The 19,395-nt window shown below is 45.2% G+C and overlaps 1 protein-coding gene across 1 annotated transcript in view; it reads left to right on the top strand.

The window, feature by feature from the left end:
* Positions 1–19,395, top strand: part of LOC140722560 (NACHT, LRR and PYD domains-containing protein 3-like) — an 84,089-nt gene that overhangs the window by 12,216 nt on the left and 52,478 nt on the right. Inside the window, exons 2-5 of the mRNA XM_073037263.1 lie at positions 6,347–6,439; positions 7,329–7,495; positions 8,405–8,576; positions 8,674–8,724. Coding sequence (XP_072893364.1) covers positions 6,379–6,439; positions 7,329–7,495; positions 8,405–8,576; positions 8,674–8,724 — 451 coding nt within the window. The 5' untranslated portion in view covers positions 6,347–6,378. The remainder of the gene's footprint in view (positions 1–6,346; positions 6,440–7,328; positions 7,496–8,404; positions 8,577–8,673; positions 8,725–19,395) is intronic.

Genomic DNA, 19,395 nt, shown 5'->3' with positions numbered 1-19,395 from the left:
TTGGCAGTCCGGTTCTTTCACTGTGATACCCCGAACTGCATATCAACTCCATCCAAACCACGCTAGGCGAACTTTCATGACCAACAAACATAATCGCTCTCAGTGATCAGCGATCTGAATGATTCACACGCTTTTAGAGGAAGTGGTATCTACATTCGAAGTTGTCGAAGTGTGTAGTTTCCCAGGAGACAAAGACCACGAGGTTTTCTGTTACCTGTTGCAATCTGTGTTTACCTTGCGGTTCCAGTTTACATCAATAAAACTGTTATTTGTGAAAATCCTAAACAACCAGACTGCACTGACTGCAGCCACTCCATCCCAAAGCAGATCACCCAGGACAGTCATCACCGCTGATGACGCATTGATCACATCGCGCATGCTCACCTTCTCGAATGGGCGGTGTTTTCCTTTGCATTCTTTGTTGAATCGGTTTCGGGATTGGTTAAAGTCCCCCGGAGCAGCGGGATGGACTGCAGAACGAAGACATAAATTTCCCATCGGTGAGTATTGAGACTACTCTCGAGTGAGGAGGTCTGATGCTGGGCAGTGATTCCCGGTAACACACTCGAACTGATGGCTTTAGCCCCGCTTCCTGGACTGAACCTGCCGGAGCCGGTCCTTCACACCAAATCGCCTGGGATGAGCTGACGCTCAGCCCCTGTTGTTCTGGTTCTCGGGAGGGGTGGGAATGAAGTGGTGATGCTGGGACCACACCCATATTTCGCCCGTTTGTACATGGCAGTGAGAACCACATCTGTCACGTCCTTTCGTTGTGGGCGGGAAATATGTTTTACTTGACTCCATTCCACTCTTACGACCTGCCGAAATGCAGCCAGTGTTTCTGGGTATATTACCCATTTATGTGAGAATTTGGCCTTTTCTATTTTTCTGAGCTTCTCAAAAATGTGTACACTTCCTAAGCCTTCCTCCAGAATTTCCAGTCTATCTGATATGTCGACACAATTAAAATGAGCATCCGGTTTACCGTCACGGGAGACCCTCCACCAGTGACAGGATCCGGTGTCCACCCACTCCTCATTTTACCGCAGACCTGCAGCATCTGCAGGTTTCATTTCAGCTCTGCCTCCCCCCCCCCCCGCCCCCCGCCGAACCGATGATGCAATCACAGCGCATGCTCACTGTTCCTAGAAGGGTGGCGGTTTGGCGGTTTCCTTTCAATAGGGGCTGGGATTGGGAGAGGACCTTCGCCCCCTGGGGCAGTGAGCCGCAGGAAGCATCACCAGCACAGGTTGAATTAAATGCAGTACGAGGCAGGTTAAAAGGAGCCATTGCAACTTTAATTTCATTGTTACAGAATGCTTCGGCGTTGTTCTTGGTAATAATTAAACTCACAGTATACGATGAAGACCTTTGTTATTTGCCTTTTTTGGGTTTTTTTTTTGGTGAGCCATTATTCAGTAACAGCACAAGAAGAGGTATTGGATGTTTTTCATCATTCTCTGATCACTGCCCTTCAGTGAAGTATCAAGTGACCTCAACAGCAGATGTAACAGGTTGACAGTGAGGTGGTGGCGGGGGATTGGGGGGGGGAGGATGTTGTGAACTGTATGGACTGTATTGGAATGAAGAGAAAACTAATGACTATCTGCTTTGCATTTCTGCAAAATCTGTTCAGGATGTCACAAGCATCTTGAAATCAGTCATTGTTTGGGCATTATTCAAAATAAAGAAGAGAAATTACAGGAAATTCAGCCTCCCAGATAACCACATCTGCACCAGTTGCACCAAGCTTCAACTCCTCAGAGAATGTGTTAAGGAACTGGAGCTGCAGCTCGATGTCATTTGCCTCATACGGAAAGCTGAGTAAGTTCAAAGTAAAAATTATCGGAGTACCTTGAAAATCATCATCCACTAAATAATCAGTAAACTCCAAGACCTGACCTCAATACCTCCCTGTGCAATTGGATCATGGATTTCCTCACTTGTAGACCGCACCCAGTTCAGATTGGCAAAACATCTCCTCCACAATCTCCATCAGCACAGGAGTACCACAGGGATGTGTACTTAGCCCCCTGCTCTTCTTGCTTTACACCTGTGACTGTGTGGCTAAGTACGGCTCCACCACCATATATAAGTTTGCTGATTATATCTCTGTTGTGGACTCTATCAAAAGGGGTGGTGATCAGGATACCGCACTGACTGACCCACCCCAGACCAGATCACGCTGGAAAGTCCTCCACAGTAACATTTGGGGTTTTGTAACCCAACTCAAGAAAAAGGCAACGCTGCCCACTCCATCAACAACATGGCAAAGCCAGGCACATCGCAGGGGACATTCGCTCACACAACCCTGGATTCAGTGATAAAACCTGTTAACTTTCCTTCATTGTCCTCCTGAAATCATTAAAAACGTCCATTGAACAGCTTTTGAAAACAAGCTCTCACCCACACGTGACGTCATTCTGTGCCCCCACACTGGGATCTGACGCAGTCTGCAGCCTCACATGCCCGCTGTCACGTGTGGGTTTCCCACATCTGGGTCTGATACCAGTCTGCGCCCCCACATGCCTGATGTCACGTGTACATCACACAGGCTGTGACACGGTTGAACTTTACCGGATAAGGTAACAATTACCTGACCCACCTAACCCACCCCACAGTCAACAGAGGAGTTACATTCTTCCTATTAGTGCGAAGAGATGTCAATCACTGTTTACACCCAATAGCGGAGGCAGACCAGCCGAGAGGGCATTACCCCCTCTTGAGACCGTCTCCCGCTCCAGGCGGAACTCCCCGTCAAAGTAGAACAAATCCGATAGTAGATGTCCAGCATTTTGAATTATTTCCATTTCCATCCAAGGGAAGTTGGGGGTGTTTCTGAAGTATTTCTGCGACCAGTGTCTGAAGTATCGCCGAGAGTTAGGAGGAGACTGCCCGGCCCATCGGTTGATGCCGGTTCCCCGGGGAGGGAGGGATCCGGGCAGAAGGAAGGGGGAGAGGGAATTAACTGAGAGGATAAATATTGTGTGAGTTGTTGGATACGATGGAGTCTGAGAGGCTGCTTGTCCCAGTGGTGGATGAAAGAGCAGGTTGGGGGAAGGAGCCCTAAACAATCGGGAAGGGACATGGGAAGTTCGTCCATGAAAACGTCTGAGCCCACGGTGGTGGTAAGTAGAGATATTCACCACATTGGGAGGCAAACACTGGTAGACTGTATTTCCAAATTGATAGTGACACAGAATTGTACAATTTGTGTTCCGTGTGTTATCTGAATGTACTTGCCTGTGATGCTGCCACAAGTCAGTATTTCTCTGTACCTGTACCTTCCCGTACTTGTGCACTTGGCAAAAAATTCAACAGTACCTGAGAAAACGCAGTGAGATTTGATTGGTGATGATCATCTCGGCAGCTCGGTAAGTAAAATGTGAAAAACATAAAACATATAAATCTAAAGTACATTAAAGGCCCCTCAGCGCACAATGTTGTGCCGACCATGTAAGCTCCTCTAGAAATTGACTGGAATTTATTTGCAGCATAGCCCTTTATTTTTATAAGCACCATGTACCGATCTACGAGTTTCTTAAACGACCCTTTTTATTCCCTTCTACCACCGTCGCTGCCAATGCATTCCATGCACCTACAACTCTCTGTGTGAAAAAAAAACTTGTCATCCCCTGTCATCCCCCTTGTGCCTTCTTCCAAGCACCCTAATACTGTGCTCTCTCTTCTTAGCCATTGTAACCCTGGGAAAAAAGCCTCTGGCTATCGACAGAAGCAAAACCTCTAATCTTATACACTTCTGTCAGGTGACCTCTCATCCCCCAACGCTTCAAAGACAAAAGGCCAAGTTCACTCAACCTATCCTCATCAGGCATGCTCCCCAATCCAGACAACATCCTTGTAAATCTCCTCTGTGCTCTCCCTATAGAATCCATATCGTTTCCTGTAGTGTGGTGTCCAGAACTGAACACAGTACTCCCGAATGGAGTCTAATTAAGGTCTCATAAAGCTGTAATATTACCTTATACTCTTGAACTCTTGAACTCAATTCCATGGCTGATGAATGCCTACACACCATATGCTTTCATAACAACTCTGTGACGTGTGCAACACAAACCTCAAGTTCTCACTCATTCTCCACATTGCCAACAGTCTTACAATTAATCTTATATTCTGTCTTCCAAGTTGACCTACTGAAATGAACCACTTCACGCTTATCAGTATTGAACTCCATCTGCCGCTTCTCTGCCCAGTTCTGCATCCTATCGGTGTTGCACTGTAACATCTGACAACCCTGCAGACGATCCACAACTTCCCAACTTTTGTGTCATCAGCAGACTTACTAACCTATCCTTCAACTTCCTCATCCAGGTCATTTGTAAAAATCACAAAGAGAAGGGGTCCCAGAACAGACCCAAGGGAACACTATCGGTCATCATCATCCCTGCAGAATACCAACATCTACAACCGCCTTTTGCATTCTGTGGACTTGCCAGTTCCCGATCCACAAAGCAAGGACTCTTTGGATACCATACCTCATTATTTTCTGAATGAGTTTTCCATGGAAAACCTTAGCTAACCTCTTACTGAAATCCATATACAGTACTTCCACTGTTCTACCTTTATTAATGTTTTTTGTTACATTGTCAAATAATTCAATCAGCTTCATAAGGCATGACCTGCCCTCGGCAAAGCCATGCTGACTATCCCTAATCAGATTATGTCTCTCCAAATGCTCATAAAGCCTGCCTCTCAGGACCTTCTCCAAAACTTGCCCACTACTGAAGTAAGACTAACTGGTCTATAATTTCCTGAGTTATCTCTACTCCCTTTCTTGAACAAGAGAGCAACATTTGCAACCTTCCAATCCTCTGCTACTTCTCCCCACCTAATTGATGATGCAGAGATCATCTTCAGAAGCTTAGCAATCTCCTCCCTCGATTCCTACACTAGCATCGAGTATATCTGCTTCAGTCACGGCGACTTATCTAACTTAATACCTCGCAAAAGATCCAGCGCATGCTCTTTCTTAAAGTCCATACACTCATGTGTTTCAGTCTGCGGTAAGTCATCCCCACAATTCCCAAGATCCTGTTCACTGGTGAATACTGAAGCAAAATACTCAGTATCTCTGAATATTTCAACGATTGGGAGGTTGAGAAACATCCGTTGAGAATGTAGCGGTGAGATTTAACCAAGCTAATGTGCCATTGCTGGTGACCCCCCGCGGATTTGTTATACTTGCATGTCGCACCCTCAGCTCCCATGCTGATTGGTACAAAAGTCGCTGATATGTATTGGGTCCTTTATTAGCAATCAGCAAACATACAATCGAGAGGCGATGAAACGGAAATGTACCTAAGATTAAGTTTTTCGTACTTGAGTGGATAATAACGATATATTACATTCATCGGTCTTCAGCTGTGTACTGGACTGAACAGAGCAGAAATGATTCCCTTTGCGTTTACCACACCGTCACTGGTGCGATTCGTTACCATAAAAAAGCATCATAAATACACAACGCAGAATACAAAGAGAACAGATACAGGGTCTTCCACCTGAAATATTAACATACTCACTGTCTTGTTGAATAATTCCATCATTTTGTTGTATTTATTTTGACTATTTTTTTCAACTGACTGTTTTGGATGTATGGCATGTCGACATTGTGTTTAACAAGGTGTCATATAACTAACTATCTGATAATAGCCAGGTGATGGGCTCAAAAAAATCTTAACCAAGGTTTGGTGCTAATAATAATTTTAAAGTCCTGCCGGAAAAACTATAGTGGTTCAGGACAAGATGTCACGATGCTGTGTGTGAGATTGCATTGATCAGGTTGTCAGAGTATTTCTCTATAGACTCAAATCATATATTGCCATAGGTGTCAATGCCAGGCGATGTTAAACTGAAAGGAGACGGTGAGAATCAGGTGTGACTGAGAAATCTGTATAATCCAGTGACGAGAGGAATAGCTGTCTCATCTTCAGCAGAGATGATTCAGCCCACTCTGCTGTAACACTTGTCCATAGCGCCACCAGTGGTAGGAGGACCAAAGCAGTGGGCGCTGTCTGCTCAGTTTGCCTTGCTATTCTATTGACACATCACTCCCAGTCCAGGACAGAAGATTGACACTTAAAAGGGAATTTCCTGCAATATAGCAAGTAGATACCCTGTAGAATCCTACTCCAGTGTACAATCCATGGAGAGTGGAAATGGACATTGTGTGACTGTGGGTGGATGGGTGCAGGAAGATCAGGCCATGTTTAGTGTTCGGTGGGTAGGCCCAAGATGTTTGTAAGTGTTTGCCTCAGTTTAAAAACAAAACAGCGTTCTCCTTTATACCCAATTAATGGCTGACCCTCCTGTTTTTTTTTCGTTACAGAGCAGCAAGAAGTGATCATACCTGTACTCAAAATGGATCAAGGTGCGAGCAGTGGAGGAGTTCCAGTGACGTCAACATCGGGAAAAGATACGGGTCTGTTGGCAAATTATTTTAATTTATAAATACTCTACTGATTCTGCGTCTGAGTTTAATGCAATATCGACAATTCACAAAATATTTGTGAAAGATGAGCAGAGAGATGAGAGAAAGAGAGGTGGAGAAAGAGTTAACATCTCTGGAGGAAACACATACACACGTGAAAGGGATACATTCACCGTCTGCTCCTGCTCCTTGAGCAGATTGTGATTAAAGTAGCGAGTTCCTCCAGAAGACAAGACATTCTGCAGATGTTGATAGTTTTGGGCAACACAAAGACACCCAAAATATTGGCAGAACTCAGCAGGTCAGGCAACATCCATGGAGAGGAATAAGCATTTGAGGTTCTGGATCAGGACAACCAGGAGGAGAAAGTAATGTAGCAATATCTAGAATGTCTGTCCCCTCTTTTCCAGTCCGATGAAGGACCTTGTACTGAAACATTGGTTGTATATTCTCCTCCATAGATGTTGCCCGACCTGCTGATTAGCTCCAGAATTTTGTGAGATATTCCAGAAATTTGCTGACGAAGGCGTTGTTCAGACAGGCAGACAGTAAACCAGAGCAAAGCGGTGGTGATGGGCAGTACCAGGAGAGTGATGGTGATGGGTTACTGTATTCTCAGCAATAAGCAGAGTCCTTTCCAAAACAGAGAGGTATATTCCCAGGGACACGAAAGAGCAGCCTTCAACGGATGGAGGTATACCCACTCTTACACCACCCGGCGACCCCCACCCCCAGCCCAAGCCCGTTACTTCTCCCTCCCCTCCCTCCACCATATATATACATTTCGGAATGTGTTTGGTGATCTTTAGGCTCCAGAGGGAAAGTTACTGCCCAGTATGGGGTCAGTAATTTCTTTAATTTTCCCCATTTTCCTTCACAGGTCCGAGCTCAGTGATCACCGAGCTCTTGGCAAGCTGGAATGATTTCCAGCTGCTGCAGTTGACGGATTTCTACCGGGACAGGCTGGAGCAGGCGATGGAAGGAGGAGTGCACGGAGTGAACCTGGCGTTAACGGCCGAGAATGAGTTCAGCGGAGAGGAACATCGGGTGAGTGGGAGGGAGAATGGGTTTGAATTTTCACACATCACAGGACTGATGTGTGTCGGAATTCTCACTCATTGGATAATAAAGCATAAAAACAAATCAGAAATAAATATATATAATTCTTAAAACTGTGACTCTGATGGAATGATTGAAAGAGGTGTAAATACTCCAGTGGTAGCTTAATGCTCATAGCGAGGGGAGCAGGGAACAATTGTATGAGGTTGCAATAAAGGAGTTTAAATGGAAATACAGTAGGAATTTTCATTTTGAAAAGATCGTTCAGTGTGACAGCAGGATGTCAGTGAGAACCGGGACATCATCAGTGGATGCCACAGGAGCTCGAGTGTGTTCTGTTCTGGGTGGAGATGATTGTGTTACAATCTGTAACTGTAAACAGTGTGGATCGGGGAATACTGCCATGTTGTAATGTGTAATCACTGAATAAACCTCCACTGGAAAAGGCAAAGGAAAGGCATCAGGTGTCAGCCGGTAATCCGCTGTCATGCTGGACACTGGCGGACTGAGGAGATGAATCACATAATCTTTTCTGCAACTTCTCTGTGACTGCTCACTCTGTTATAAAAGCCCACCTGACTTCTTTCTTCATCTGTGATCGTTATTTTCTGATTTCTGTTTTACACCGTCAAATCCGGTGAGGAATTATTTATGGATTTGGAGCCACGTCAATGAAGCGTTCACAGACCAGCCAGGATCTCATTGACTGGTGGACCAGGTTCACGGTGAATGTCCCTCCGTGTGCTCTGCACTCAGAATGTACAGTCCATGTCCAGACAGGATCAGCACCCGTCCGGGTGACTGCTCAGTGTGATCCCGTTACAGAGCACATCATTTACTTCTCATTCTCTGTGTGAATCTGTCAGTCCCCAATATGTTCACCGTTACTCTTCACAGAAAATCTCTGATCTCGTTGATAAGGGAGAGCGGGCGGACAGTTCTAAACTCCTCCTGAGCCTGGTGATGGAGAAAGGCTCCTGCGCCCGTAGGGTGATGTGGGAAACCTGTGTGAAAATGAGGATTGGTGTCCCAAAGTTTGACAAAATACTGAAAGAGATACAGGAACATGGTGAGATAATATCAGAGATTTATTTAATTTTGGATTCAAACTACACACTTAATAATTTTACACATTTCAATTCCTTAAATTGTTTATATCCGAACAGGTTGTGTTCCGGTCCATCGACCCGTACCGAAGATTCCCAGAGAGCTGAAAGGTAATTGAAAAAAACCGCTGTTTCCACCAAATGTTAGTATTGTGTAGGGACATATCTTCTTTGAGCCATGAGGATTTGACCAGATAAATGTTGGCAGCGTGACACAGAACATATTAAGGCACATAGTAAATGTTTGCTGGAGGGAATGTTTTCACAGGATAGTATGAGGAAAAACTCGGAGAGTTGGGGAGCTTTCCGAACTCCGCTCTGAGTCCTGCAACGATAGGGCCCTCAACCATGGCCAGAGTGGAGAAGAGGACGATCTGGAGGAGTGAAATTCTCAGAAATTCTTCACTCCGAAATGTGAAATCCTTCCCCTACAGCTACACAACCTGTGGAACAGACCTCATCCTGGATTACTTTTCTAAATTCCCACAGACACACAGGTTATCATTTTTAGAACCGTGAGTCCATTGAAGTCACAGAATAACAATGAGAACATCCATTTAATGAGAAAAGCTGTAAAATCCAACTGCTCTGTTCAACCCCAAAGTAACAAATGAACCCAACTCTGTTCACATCTGCACTCCCTTAGTGCAAACACAGCTAAAGTTATCCAGTTTAATATCCCATTGAATAATCCTGGGGAGTCCATCAGGAGACAGTGTTAGAGATTCTGAGATGGGGAACAGAACCCTCAGCTCAGTACATAGAAGCTGAAATTCAGGTGTGTCGGATTGTGTGATGGACACTGTGGAAGGGTGAGAGATCAGAAATAGGACAGAGAAACTGAGTGTTGTGGGATTGCGGCAATTTGCCTGTACACTTGTTCTGCATTGTTCTTTATGTTGTTTGCTAAGGGATCAGACACAGCATTGAAATACCCACACCTACTTCTGAATACGGAACAGTTTCTCTCCCTGGTTATTGAACAACATCATTTCTACCACTGTCACATTCTCGAAAGTAACTATTTCAACAATCAACGTTTTCCTACGCCCCATATCTCAACCGAATACACTGAATAGAGAGCCTGCACACACCCAGCAGTGTCCCAACACACTGGGAGACCCCAACACCCTTGGTAGACACCCTGACGCACTGTTGGACCCCGCACACACCCCTGACATGGTCCTGACACACTGGAAAACCACACGTACCACTGGCACGGTCCTGACACTCTGTGAGACCCCTCATATCTCTGAGCGAACCTGACACACAGGGAGACACCACACAACCCTGGCAAGTTCCTGAGACAATGTGCTTGCATGGACTTCTTTACCACAGACTCAACCTTCCGGGAGCCTTCCATGAGGACTCTTAGGTCCTTCTGCATCTCTGCTGTTTGAACCTTCTCCCCATTTTGATATTCGTCTGCACTATTGTTCTTGTTTTTACCAAAAATGAAATCTCATAATTTCCACAACACTGCATTCCATCTGCCACTTCTTTGCTCATTCTTCAATTTTGTATTGTTAAGGAGACTCATATTTGGCACCTTGTCAAACGCCTTCAGAAATGTAAGGAAGTGACATCCATTGTCTTTCCTTTGTCCGCCGTGCTTGTTACTTCATCTAAGAAACCATGCTGTCTTTGTATTATTTTATCATTAGTCTCCAACCTTGAAAGCTCATCCTTAAGAATAGACTCCAACACTTTTCCTGCCACTGAGGTTAGGCTAACTGGCCGATAATTTCCTTTCTTTTGCCTCCCTCCCTTCTTGAAACATTTTTAGAAGCCTTTTTGAAACATAGAAAACCTACAGCACAATACAGGCCCTTCGGCCCACAAAGCTGTGCCGAACATGTCCCTACCTTAGGAATTATCTGGTGTCACCCATAACCCTCTGTTTTTCTAAGCTGCATGTACCTGACCAGGAGTCTCTTCGAATACTCTATCTTATCCGCCTCCATCACCGTCACTGGCAGCCCATTCCACACACTCACCACTCTGTGCGTAAAAAAACTTTCCCCTGATATCTCCTCCGTACCTACTTCCAAGCACCTTAAATCTATGCCCTCTCGTGTTAGCCATTTCAACCCTGGGGAAAAAGCCTCTGACTATCCACATGATCAATGCCTCTCATTATCTTTTATACCTCTTTTGTTAGATTTTAAAAGCTTTCATGTAATTGAACCTTCCACTCATTTTTGCTGCCGTATATGTCCTTTTCTTGGCTTTTATGCAGTCCTTAACTTCCCTTAACAGCCACGATTCCCTACCCCTGCTGTTTGGGAACTTATTCCTCTGTGGTGCATATCTATCCTGAGGCTTGTGAACTATTCCCAGAAACTCCAGCCATCTCTACTCTCCTGTCATCCACGCCAGTGTTCTTCTCCAATCCTCCGGTGCAAGCTCTTCTCTCATGCTTCAGAAATTACTTTCATTCCATTGTGATACAGATGTATGTGAGTTCTGCCTCTCCCTCACAACCTGCAGTATGAATTTAATTATATTGTGAACACTGCCTCCTATGGGTCCCATTACATTACAAATATCTGAGTTATGACACACCAGCCAATCTAAGATAGCCTTTCCCCAAGTAGGCACAATCACAAGCTGCTCTAAAAAGCCACCTCATAGTAATTCAACAAATTCACTCTCTTGTGATCTGACATCAATCTAATTTTCACAGACTCCTTGCATGTTGAGCCCCCCATTAGAATTGTGTCATTACCCATATAACATGCGTTTCCAGCACCCTTTGCAATTTAATTCCCACATTGACTACTATTTGAAGGCCTGTATAACAATCCAATAATGCATTTTAACCACTACAATTTATTTCCACCCACAAAAACTCAACACTCTCTGACCGTAAGATAACTCGTTCTAAAGATGTAATTCCATCTCTTACCAACAGAAACACATCACCACACAAGCCTTCCCGTCGATACAAAGTTTATCTTTTGAGATTAAGCTCCTAACTATTTCAGCCATGACTCAGTGATGCGCACAATTTTATACCGACCGATCTCTAATTGCGCCACGAGTTCATCCACCTTATTCCGAATACTACCCGGATTTAAATACAGCACTTTCAGTCCTGCATTCTTCGCCCTTTTGAATTTTCCTCTGAGGTACAATTTAACTCTTTGTTCTGACTGCATTGTACCCAGTCATGCACTTGTCGTTCCTTACATTCATGTTGCACCCATCATCTACCTGCTGACTCATCCTTAGCTCTTTCATACTGCTTCCCATCATCCTGCATTACTAGTTTAAACCACTTCCAACAGCTTGAGTAAACCTGCCACAAGAATATTGGTACCCATTGGATTCGAGTGCAACCTGTCCGTTTATACAGGTCCCACCTTCCTCAGTAGAGGTCCCAATTTTCCAGGAAACTGAATTCCTGCCCCAACTCCAGCCATGCATTTATCTACCACCTCATCGTATACCTGTCCTGACTGTCGCGTGGCATAGACAGAAAACCGGATATTAGCTCCACTGAGGACCTGCTTCTCAGCTTTCTTCCTTCCTAACTACCTGCACTCCTTTTTCAGGTCCTGACACACTGGGGAAACACCACACACTGTTGTAATGGTCCTGCACACGTTGAGACCCCACATATCCCTGAAAGGTTCCGGACACACTGTGAGACCCCGTGCATCTTTGGCAAGGTCTCGACACAATGTGAGACCCAACACATCCTTGGCAGGGTCTGGACACTCTCTGAGACTATTAGGAAGGGTTTAAACTAATTTGGCAGGGGAATGGGAACCGGAGTGATTGGGCTGAGGATGGGGAAAACAGAAATAAATCAAATATAGCGTGCAACAGAGTTTACAGAAAAAGCAGGCGGGGATGAGCCTTAATCATAGCCAGTGGCATGAGTTATAGGGCGATAGAGGCATGGTGCAGTTAAAACAGAAAGCATCAAATACTGGACTGAGAGTGTTGTGTTTGAATGCACGCAGCTTAAGGAATAAAATGGAAGATCTTGAAATTCAGCTGCAGATAGGTAAATATGACATTGTGGCCATCTCTGAAACTTGGCTAAAGTATGGCTGCCATTGAGAGCTGAACGTCCAAGGATATACAGTGTATCAGAAAGATAGATTAGTAGGCAGAGGGCGTGGTGTGGCTCTGTGTATAAGAAATAATATCAAATCTTTAGTAAGAGATGACATAGGATTGGAAGGTGTAGAGTCTCGTTGGGTTGAGTTAAGAAATGGCAAGGGTAAAATTACCCTAATGGCAGTTGTATTCAGACCTGAAAACAGCAGCCAGAATGTGGATTACAAATTACAGCAGGAGATCGAAAAGACATGTCAGAAAGGCAATATCATGATGATCGTTGGGGTTTTAACATTAAAGTGGATTGGGAAAACCAGGTCAGTACTGGACCTCAAGACAGAGAATTTGTTGAATGTCTAAAGGAGGGTGTTTTAGAATATAACGTTGTTGAGCCCACTAGGAGATGGGTTGTGCTGATTTGGGTGTTGTGCAATGATCCGGAGGTGAAGAGAGCTTAAGGTTAAGGAACCCTTAGGGAACAGTGATCACAATATGATCGAGTTCACATTGAAATTTGAGAGGGAAAAATAAAATCCAATGTGTCGGAATTTCAGTGGAGTAAAGGAAATTACAATGGCATGAGAAGGGAACTGGCCGATGTTGACTGGAAAGGGGCATTTGCAGGAAGGACAGCAGAGCAACAATGGCTGGAGTTTCTGCGAAAAATGAGAGAAGAGCAAGACAGATATATTCCAAATAGGAAGAAATTTTCAAAGGGAGAAAGGACACTACCGTGGCTGACAAGTGAAGTCAGAACCAAAGTAAAAGCAAAAGAGAGGGCATGCAAGGAAGTCAAGAGCTGGTGGGAAAATAGAGGATTGGAGAGTATTAAAAACATGCAGAAGGACACTGAGAAGGTCATTAGGAGGGAAAAGATAAATTATGACAGGAAGCTGGCGAATAATATCAAAGAAGATACTAAAAGTTTTTTTTAAGTATACAAAAGGTAAACGAGAGTCAAGGGTAGACATAGGAACAATACAAAATGACGCTGGAGATGCTGTAATGAGAGATGCAGAGATGACAGAGGAGCTGTATGCGTATTTTGCATCAGTCTTCACAGTAGAAAACGTCTATGGTATACCGGGCATTCAAGAATGTCAGGGAAGTGAAGTCTGTGCGGTGATCATTAGGACTGAGAAGGCTAACGTCTGAGTGTGGATAAATCGCCTGGACCTAATGGAATGCACCATCGGGTTCTCAATGAAGTAGCTGGAGTGATTCTGAGGTATTAATGATGATCTTTCAAGAATTCATAAATTCTGGCATTGTACCAGATGAGTGGAAAATTGCAGATGTTACTCCGCTATTTAAGAAGGGTGGGAGTCAGCAGAAAGGAAATTCTGGAATTGTTAGGCTGACATTAGTGATTGGGAATTTGTTGGAATACATTGTTAGCGATGAGATTATGGAATACCTGGATGCACGTGACAGGACAGACCAAAGCCAGCATGGTTTCTTGAAAGGAAAAACCTGCTTAAATTCATTGAGGAAATTACAAGCAGGGTAGACAAAGGAGATGCAGTCGATGTGGTATACTTGGATTTTCTGAAGGTCTTTGACAAGGTGCCGCACATGAGGCTGCTTAGCAAGAAAGGACCCATGGAGTTACAGAGAAGTCACTAGCATGGGTGGAACATTGGCTGGTCGGCAGAAAGCAGAGAATGGTAATAAATGGATCCTATTCTGGCTGGCTGCTGGTTACCATTGGAGTTCCACAAGGGTCAAATGTTGGGATCGCTGCTTTTTACTATGTATGTCAATGATTTGGACGACGGTATTAATGGATTTGTGGCTAAATTAGCCGATGATACAAAGGTAGGTGGAGGGGCTGGTAGTGCTGAGGAAACAGAGAGTCTGCAGAGAGACTTAGATAGTTTAGGGGAATGGGCAAAGGTGTAGCAAATGAAATACAAAGTTGGAAAGTGCATGGTCATGCACTTTGGTGGAAGATGAAAAACAGGGAGACTATTTTTTAGATCGGGAGAGAATTCAAAATGCAGAGTTGCAAAGGGACTTCGGAGTCCTTGAGCAAAATACCTTAAAGGCTAATCTCCAGGTCGGTGGTGAAGAAGGAGATGCCATGTTGACATTCATTTCTAGAGGTTTAGAATATAAGAGCAGGGATGTGATGTTGAGGCTCTATAAGGCAATCGTGAGACTGCACTATTGTGCGCAGTTTTGGGCTCCTTATTTCAGAAAGGATACACTGACATTGGAGAGAAGATCCATTCGTAGCAACCAATTACACAGATTTTCCACCCTATGACTAAAGTAATTTCTCTGCATCTCTGTTCTGAATGGACATCCTTCAATCCTGAAATCGTGTTCTCTTGTCCTAAATGCCCCTGCATGGAAAATAACTTTGCCATATCTAATCTGTTCAGACCTTTTAATATTCAGAATATTTCTATGAGATCCTCCTCTCATTCTCCTGAACTCCAGGGAATACAGCCCAAAAGCTACCAAAAATTCCTCATAAGTTAACCCTTTCATTCCTGGATTCATTCTGAATCTTCTCGGAACCCTCGCCAATGTCAGTATTTCCTTTCTAAAATAAGGAGCCCAAAACTGCATACAATACCCTGTGCGGTCTCACCAGTGCCATATAAAGCCTCGACATCACATCCCTGCTCTTATATTCTATACCTCTAGAAATAAGTGCTAACATTGCATTCGTCTTCTTCACCAACCTGGGGGTTAATCTTTAGGGTATCCTGCAGAAGAACTCCCAAGTCCCTTTGCATCTCTGTATTTTGAATTCTCTCTCTATCTAAATAATAATCTACCCGATTATTTCTTCCACCAAAATGCATGACCATACACTTTACAACTTCGTATTTCATTTGCCACTTCTTTGCCCATTCCCCTAAACTATCTAAGTCGCTCTGCAGGCACTCTGTTTCCTCATCACTATCCGCTCCTCCACCTATCTTTGTGTCATTGGCAAATTTAGCCACAAATCCATTAATACCATAGTCCAAATCATTGACATACATCGTAAAGAGCAGCAATCCCAACAGCGACCAGTGTGGCGCTCCAAGGGTAACCGGCAGCAAGCCAGAATAGGATCTCTTTATTTCCACTCACTGCTTTCTGCCGATCAACCAATGCTCACCCTTGCTAGTAGCTTCCATGTAATTCCATGGGATCATATTCAGACATCCCACCTCTCCCAGAAGTTCTGGAAGTTTCCTACATATTGATAGCGGCTTCTTGGTGCCCGCAAATTATATACGATATCCCGGAAATTGATTTTTTGAGAGCGCGCGAGAGAGAGAGAGAGCGCCATGGCAGAGTATTCCAAAAAAGAAAATGCAAAAGGTACGTCACCCTGGACTACACTAAAGTGTTCCCCTGCCTAATTGGGGTCAAAAATAATGACAGTGTTGCTCGCTGCACTGTTTGCAACAGTGACTTTTCTATTGCCCATGGTGGGTTAAATCACTGTTGAGGTGAGCTTAACAGGTGTCATTCGTTCATTCGCAGAACAAACGTTATTTAAACTAGCTGGCTAGCCGCTAAGGAGCTACTCTATTGCAAACATCCCACCTCTGCCGGTAATTCCGGCAGTCTACCTCAAATTAATCGTGCTACCGCGCTAAATTGCTCCCTGAATTGAATCCTTCCCTGAGAGTTGCGTGCTCAGTCCACTGCTGTTCACTCTGCTGACCCACGACTGTGCTGCAACACACAGCTCAAACCATATCATCAAGTTCGCCGATGACACGACCGTGGTGGGTCTCATCAGCAAGAACGAGTCAGCTTATAGAGAGCAGGTGCAGCGGCTAATGGACTGGTGCAGAGCCAACAACCTGTCTCTGAATGTGAACAAAACAAAAGAGATGGTTGTTGACTTCAGGAGGGCACGGAGCGACCACTCCCCGCTGAACATCGACGGCTCCTCGGTAGAGATCGTTAAGAGCACCAAATCTTTGGGGTTCACCTGACGGAGAATCTCACCTGGTCCCTCCAGCTCCATAGCAAAGAAAGCCCAGCAGCGAATCTACTTTCTTTGAAGACTGAGGGAAGTCCATCTCCCACCCCCTATCCTCATCACATTCTGCAGGGGTTTAATTCAGAGCATCCTGTGCAGCTGCATCACTGCCTGGTTCAGAAATTTCACCATCTTGGATCGCAAGACCCTGTAGCGGATAGTGAGGTCAACTGAGAAGATCATCAGGGTCTCTCTTCCCAAAATCACGGACATTTACACTACACGCTGCATCCGCAAAGGAAACAGCATTATGAAGGACCCCATGCACAAGTCATACAATCTCTTCTCCCTTCTGCCGTCTGGGAAAAGGCTCGGAAGCATTCGGGCTCTCACAACCAGACTATGTAACTGTTTTTTCCCCCAAGCTATCAGACTCCTCAATACCCGAAGCCTGGACTGACACCTTGCCCTACTGTCCTGTTTATTATTTATTGTAATACGTGCACTGTTTTTGTGCGCTGTATGCATTCCTGTGTAGGACTGTAGTCTAGCTTTCTCTGGGTTGTATTTTTTTTATTGCGTAGTTCAGTCTAGTTTTTTTGTACTGTGTCATATAATACCATGGTCCTGAAAAAGGTTGTCTCATTTTTACTATGTACCAGCATAGTAATAATTGGGAATTTTAACATGAAATTGGATTGGGAAAACCATGTCAGTATTGGACATCATTTCGACCAACAGTATGGTCGAAATGACAATAAAAGTGACTTGACTTGACTTGAAATGAGTTTTTGCAGGATGCGATGTCTGCATATTGCTAAGCAGCCTCCTGTGTGGCACCTCTCAAAGTACTTCTGAAAATCCAAGTACACCACTTCCACTGCATCTCGTTTGTCTACCCGGCTGGTAACTTCCAGAAAAAAAAATATGCAGTAGGCTCTTTTGGAAGGAGACAGCGAGGCTTTGAGAGGAAATGCGGCGGCGGCCATTTTCAAATTGCTTCTCAGATCGGAGTTCTGAGAGGCGGGACTGCGCAGGCGCGTGAAGGAGGCCTGGGAAGGAGGGAAGATATAAAAAAGAACGCAGCCTTAAGCAGCGGGCAGCTTCGTTTGCGGGCAGCAGAGTGAGCCGGGAGTAGAGTGTAGGGCTTGGGCTCAGAGGGCTTCGGCGGAAGAGGGCACAATAGGCTTATCTTTTAGTTCTTGTTATTTTCAGTTATTCGAGAAGTATGAGTGTGAGGGCAGCTTGTTGCTCTCGGTGTCGGATGTGGGAGATCCTGGAGTCTCCGAGCCTCCTGGACGTCCACATCGACGCCGGGTGCGCCGACCTGCGGCTCCTGAGGGACCGAGTTAGGGAACTGGAGCTGCAGCTCGATGACCTTCGCCTGGTCAGGGAGAGTGAGGAGGTGATAGAGAGGAGTTACAGGCAGGTGGTCACTCCGGGGCCACGGGAGGCAGATAGGTGGGTCACGGTCAGGAAGGGGAAGAGGCAGGTACTAGAGAGTACCCCAGTGGCTGTACCCCTTGACAATAAGTACTCATGTTTGAGTACTGTTGGGGGGGACAGCCTACCTGGAGGAAGTGACAGTGGCCGGGCCTCCGGCACAGAGGACGGCCCTGTAGCTCAGAAGGGTAGGGATAGAAGAAAGAGGACCATAGTAATAGGCGACTCGATAGTCAGGGGTTCAGACAGGCGGTTCTGTGGAGGTGATCGGGAGTCCCGGATGGTAGTTTGCCTCCCTGGTGCCACGGTCCGGGACGTTTCTGATCGCGTCCAAGATATCCTGAAGTGGGAGGGTGAGAAGCCAGAGGTCGTGGTACATGTAGGTACCAATGACATAGGTAGGAAAGGGGAAGAGGTCCTGAAACGAGAGTATAGGGAGTTAGGAAGGCAGTTAAGAAGAAGGACCGCAAAGGTAGTAATCTCGGGATTACTGCCTGTGCCACGCGACAGTGAGAGTAGGAATGGAAATAGGTGGAGGATGAATGCGTGGCTGAGGGATTGGAGCAGGGGGCAGGGATTCAAGTTTCTGGATCATTGGGACCTCTTCTGGGGCAGGCGTGACCTATTCAAGAAGGACGGTTTACACTTGAATCCTGGGGGGACCAATATCCTAGCGGGGAGGTTTGCTAGGGCTACAGGGCAGACTTTAAACCAGTAAGATGGGGGGGGGGGGCGGGAATCAATTTGAGGAAACTAAGGGAGAGGAGGTTAGTTCACCAGTAGAGCAAGTAAGTAGACAGTGTGTGAGGGAGGAAAGGCAGGTGATGGAGAAGGGATGCGCTCAGCCCGAAGATGTAGGGGAGAAGAAAGAAAAGGATAATAAATTTGAATGCATTGTTAGGGATGAAAAGAGAGGAGAAGGTGGAGAGTATCTTAAATGTATCTATTTTAATGCTAGGAGCATTGTAAGAAAGGTGGATGAGCTTAAAGCGTGGATTGATACCTGGAATTATGATGTTGTAGCTATTAGTGAAACATGGTTGCAGGAAGGGTGTGATTGACAACTAAATACTCCTGGATTTAGTTGCTTCAGGTGTGATAGAGTAGGAGGGGCCAGAGGAGGAGGTGTTGCATTGCTTGTCCGCGAAAATCTTATGGCGGTGCTTTGGAAGGATAGATTAGAGAGCTCCTCTAGGGAGGCTATTTGGGTGGAATTGAGGAATGGGAAAGGTGTAGTAACACTGTTAGGAGTATATTATAGGCCACCTAATGGGGAGCCTGAGTTGGAAGAGCAAATGTGTAAGGAGATAGCAGATATTTGTAGTAAACAC

Source organism: Hemitrygon akajei, unplaced genomic scaffold, assembly GCF_048418815.1.
Source record: "Hemitrygon akajei unplaced genomic scaffold, sHemAka1.3 Scf000080, whole genome shotgun sequence".
Lineage (NCBI taxonomy): Eukaryota > Metazoa > Chordata > Chondrichthyes > Myliobatiformes > Dasyatidae > Hemitrygon > Hemitrygon akajei.
The sequence above is the reverse complement of the archived record's forward strand: the minus strand, read 5'-3'. Positions and strand labels throughout refer to the sequence as shown.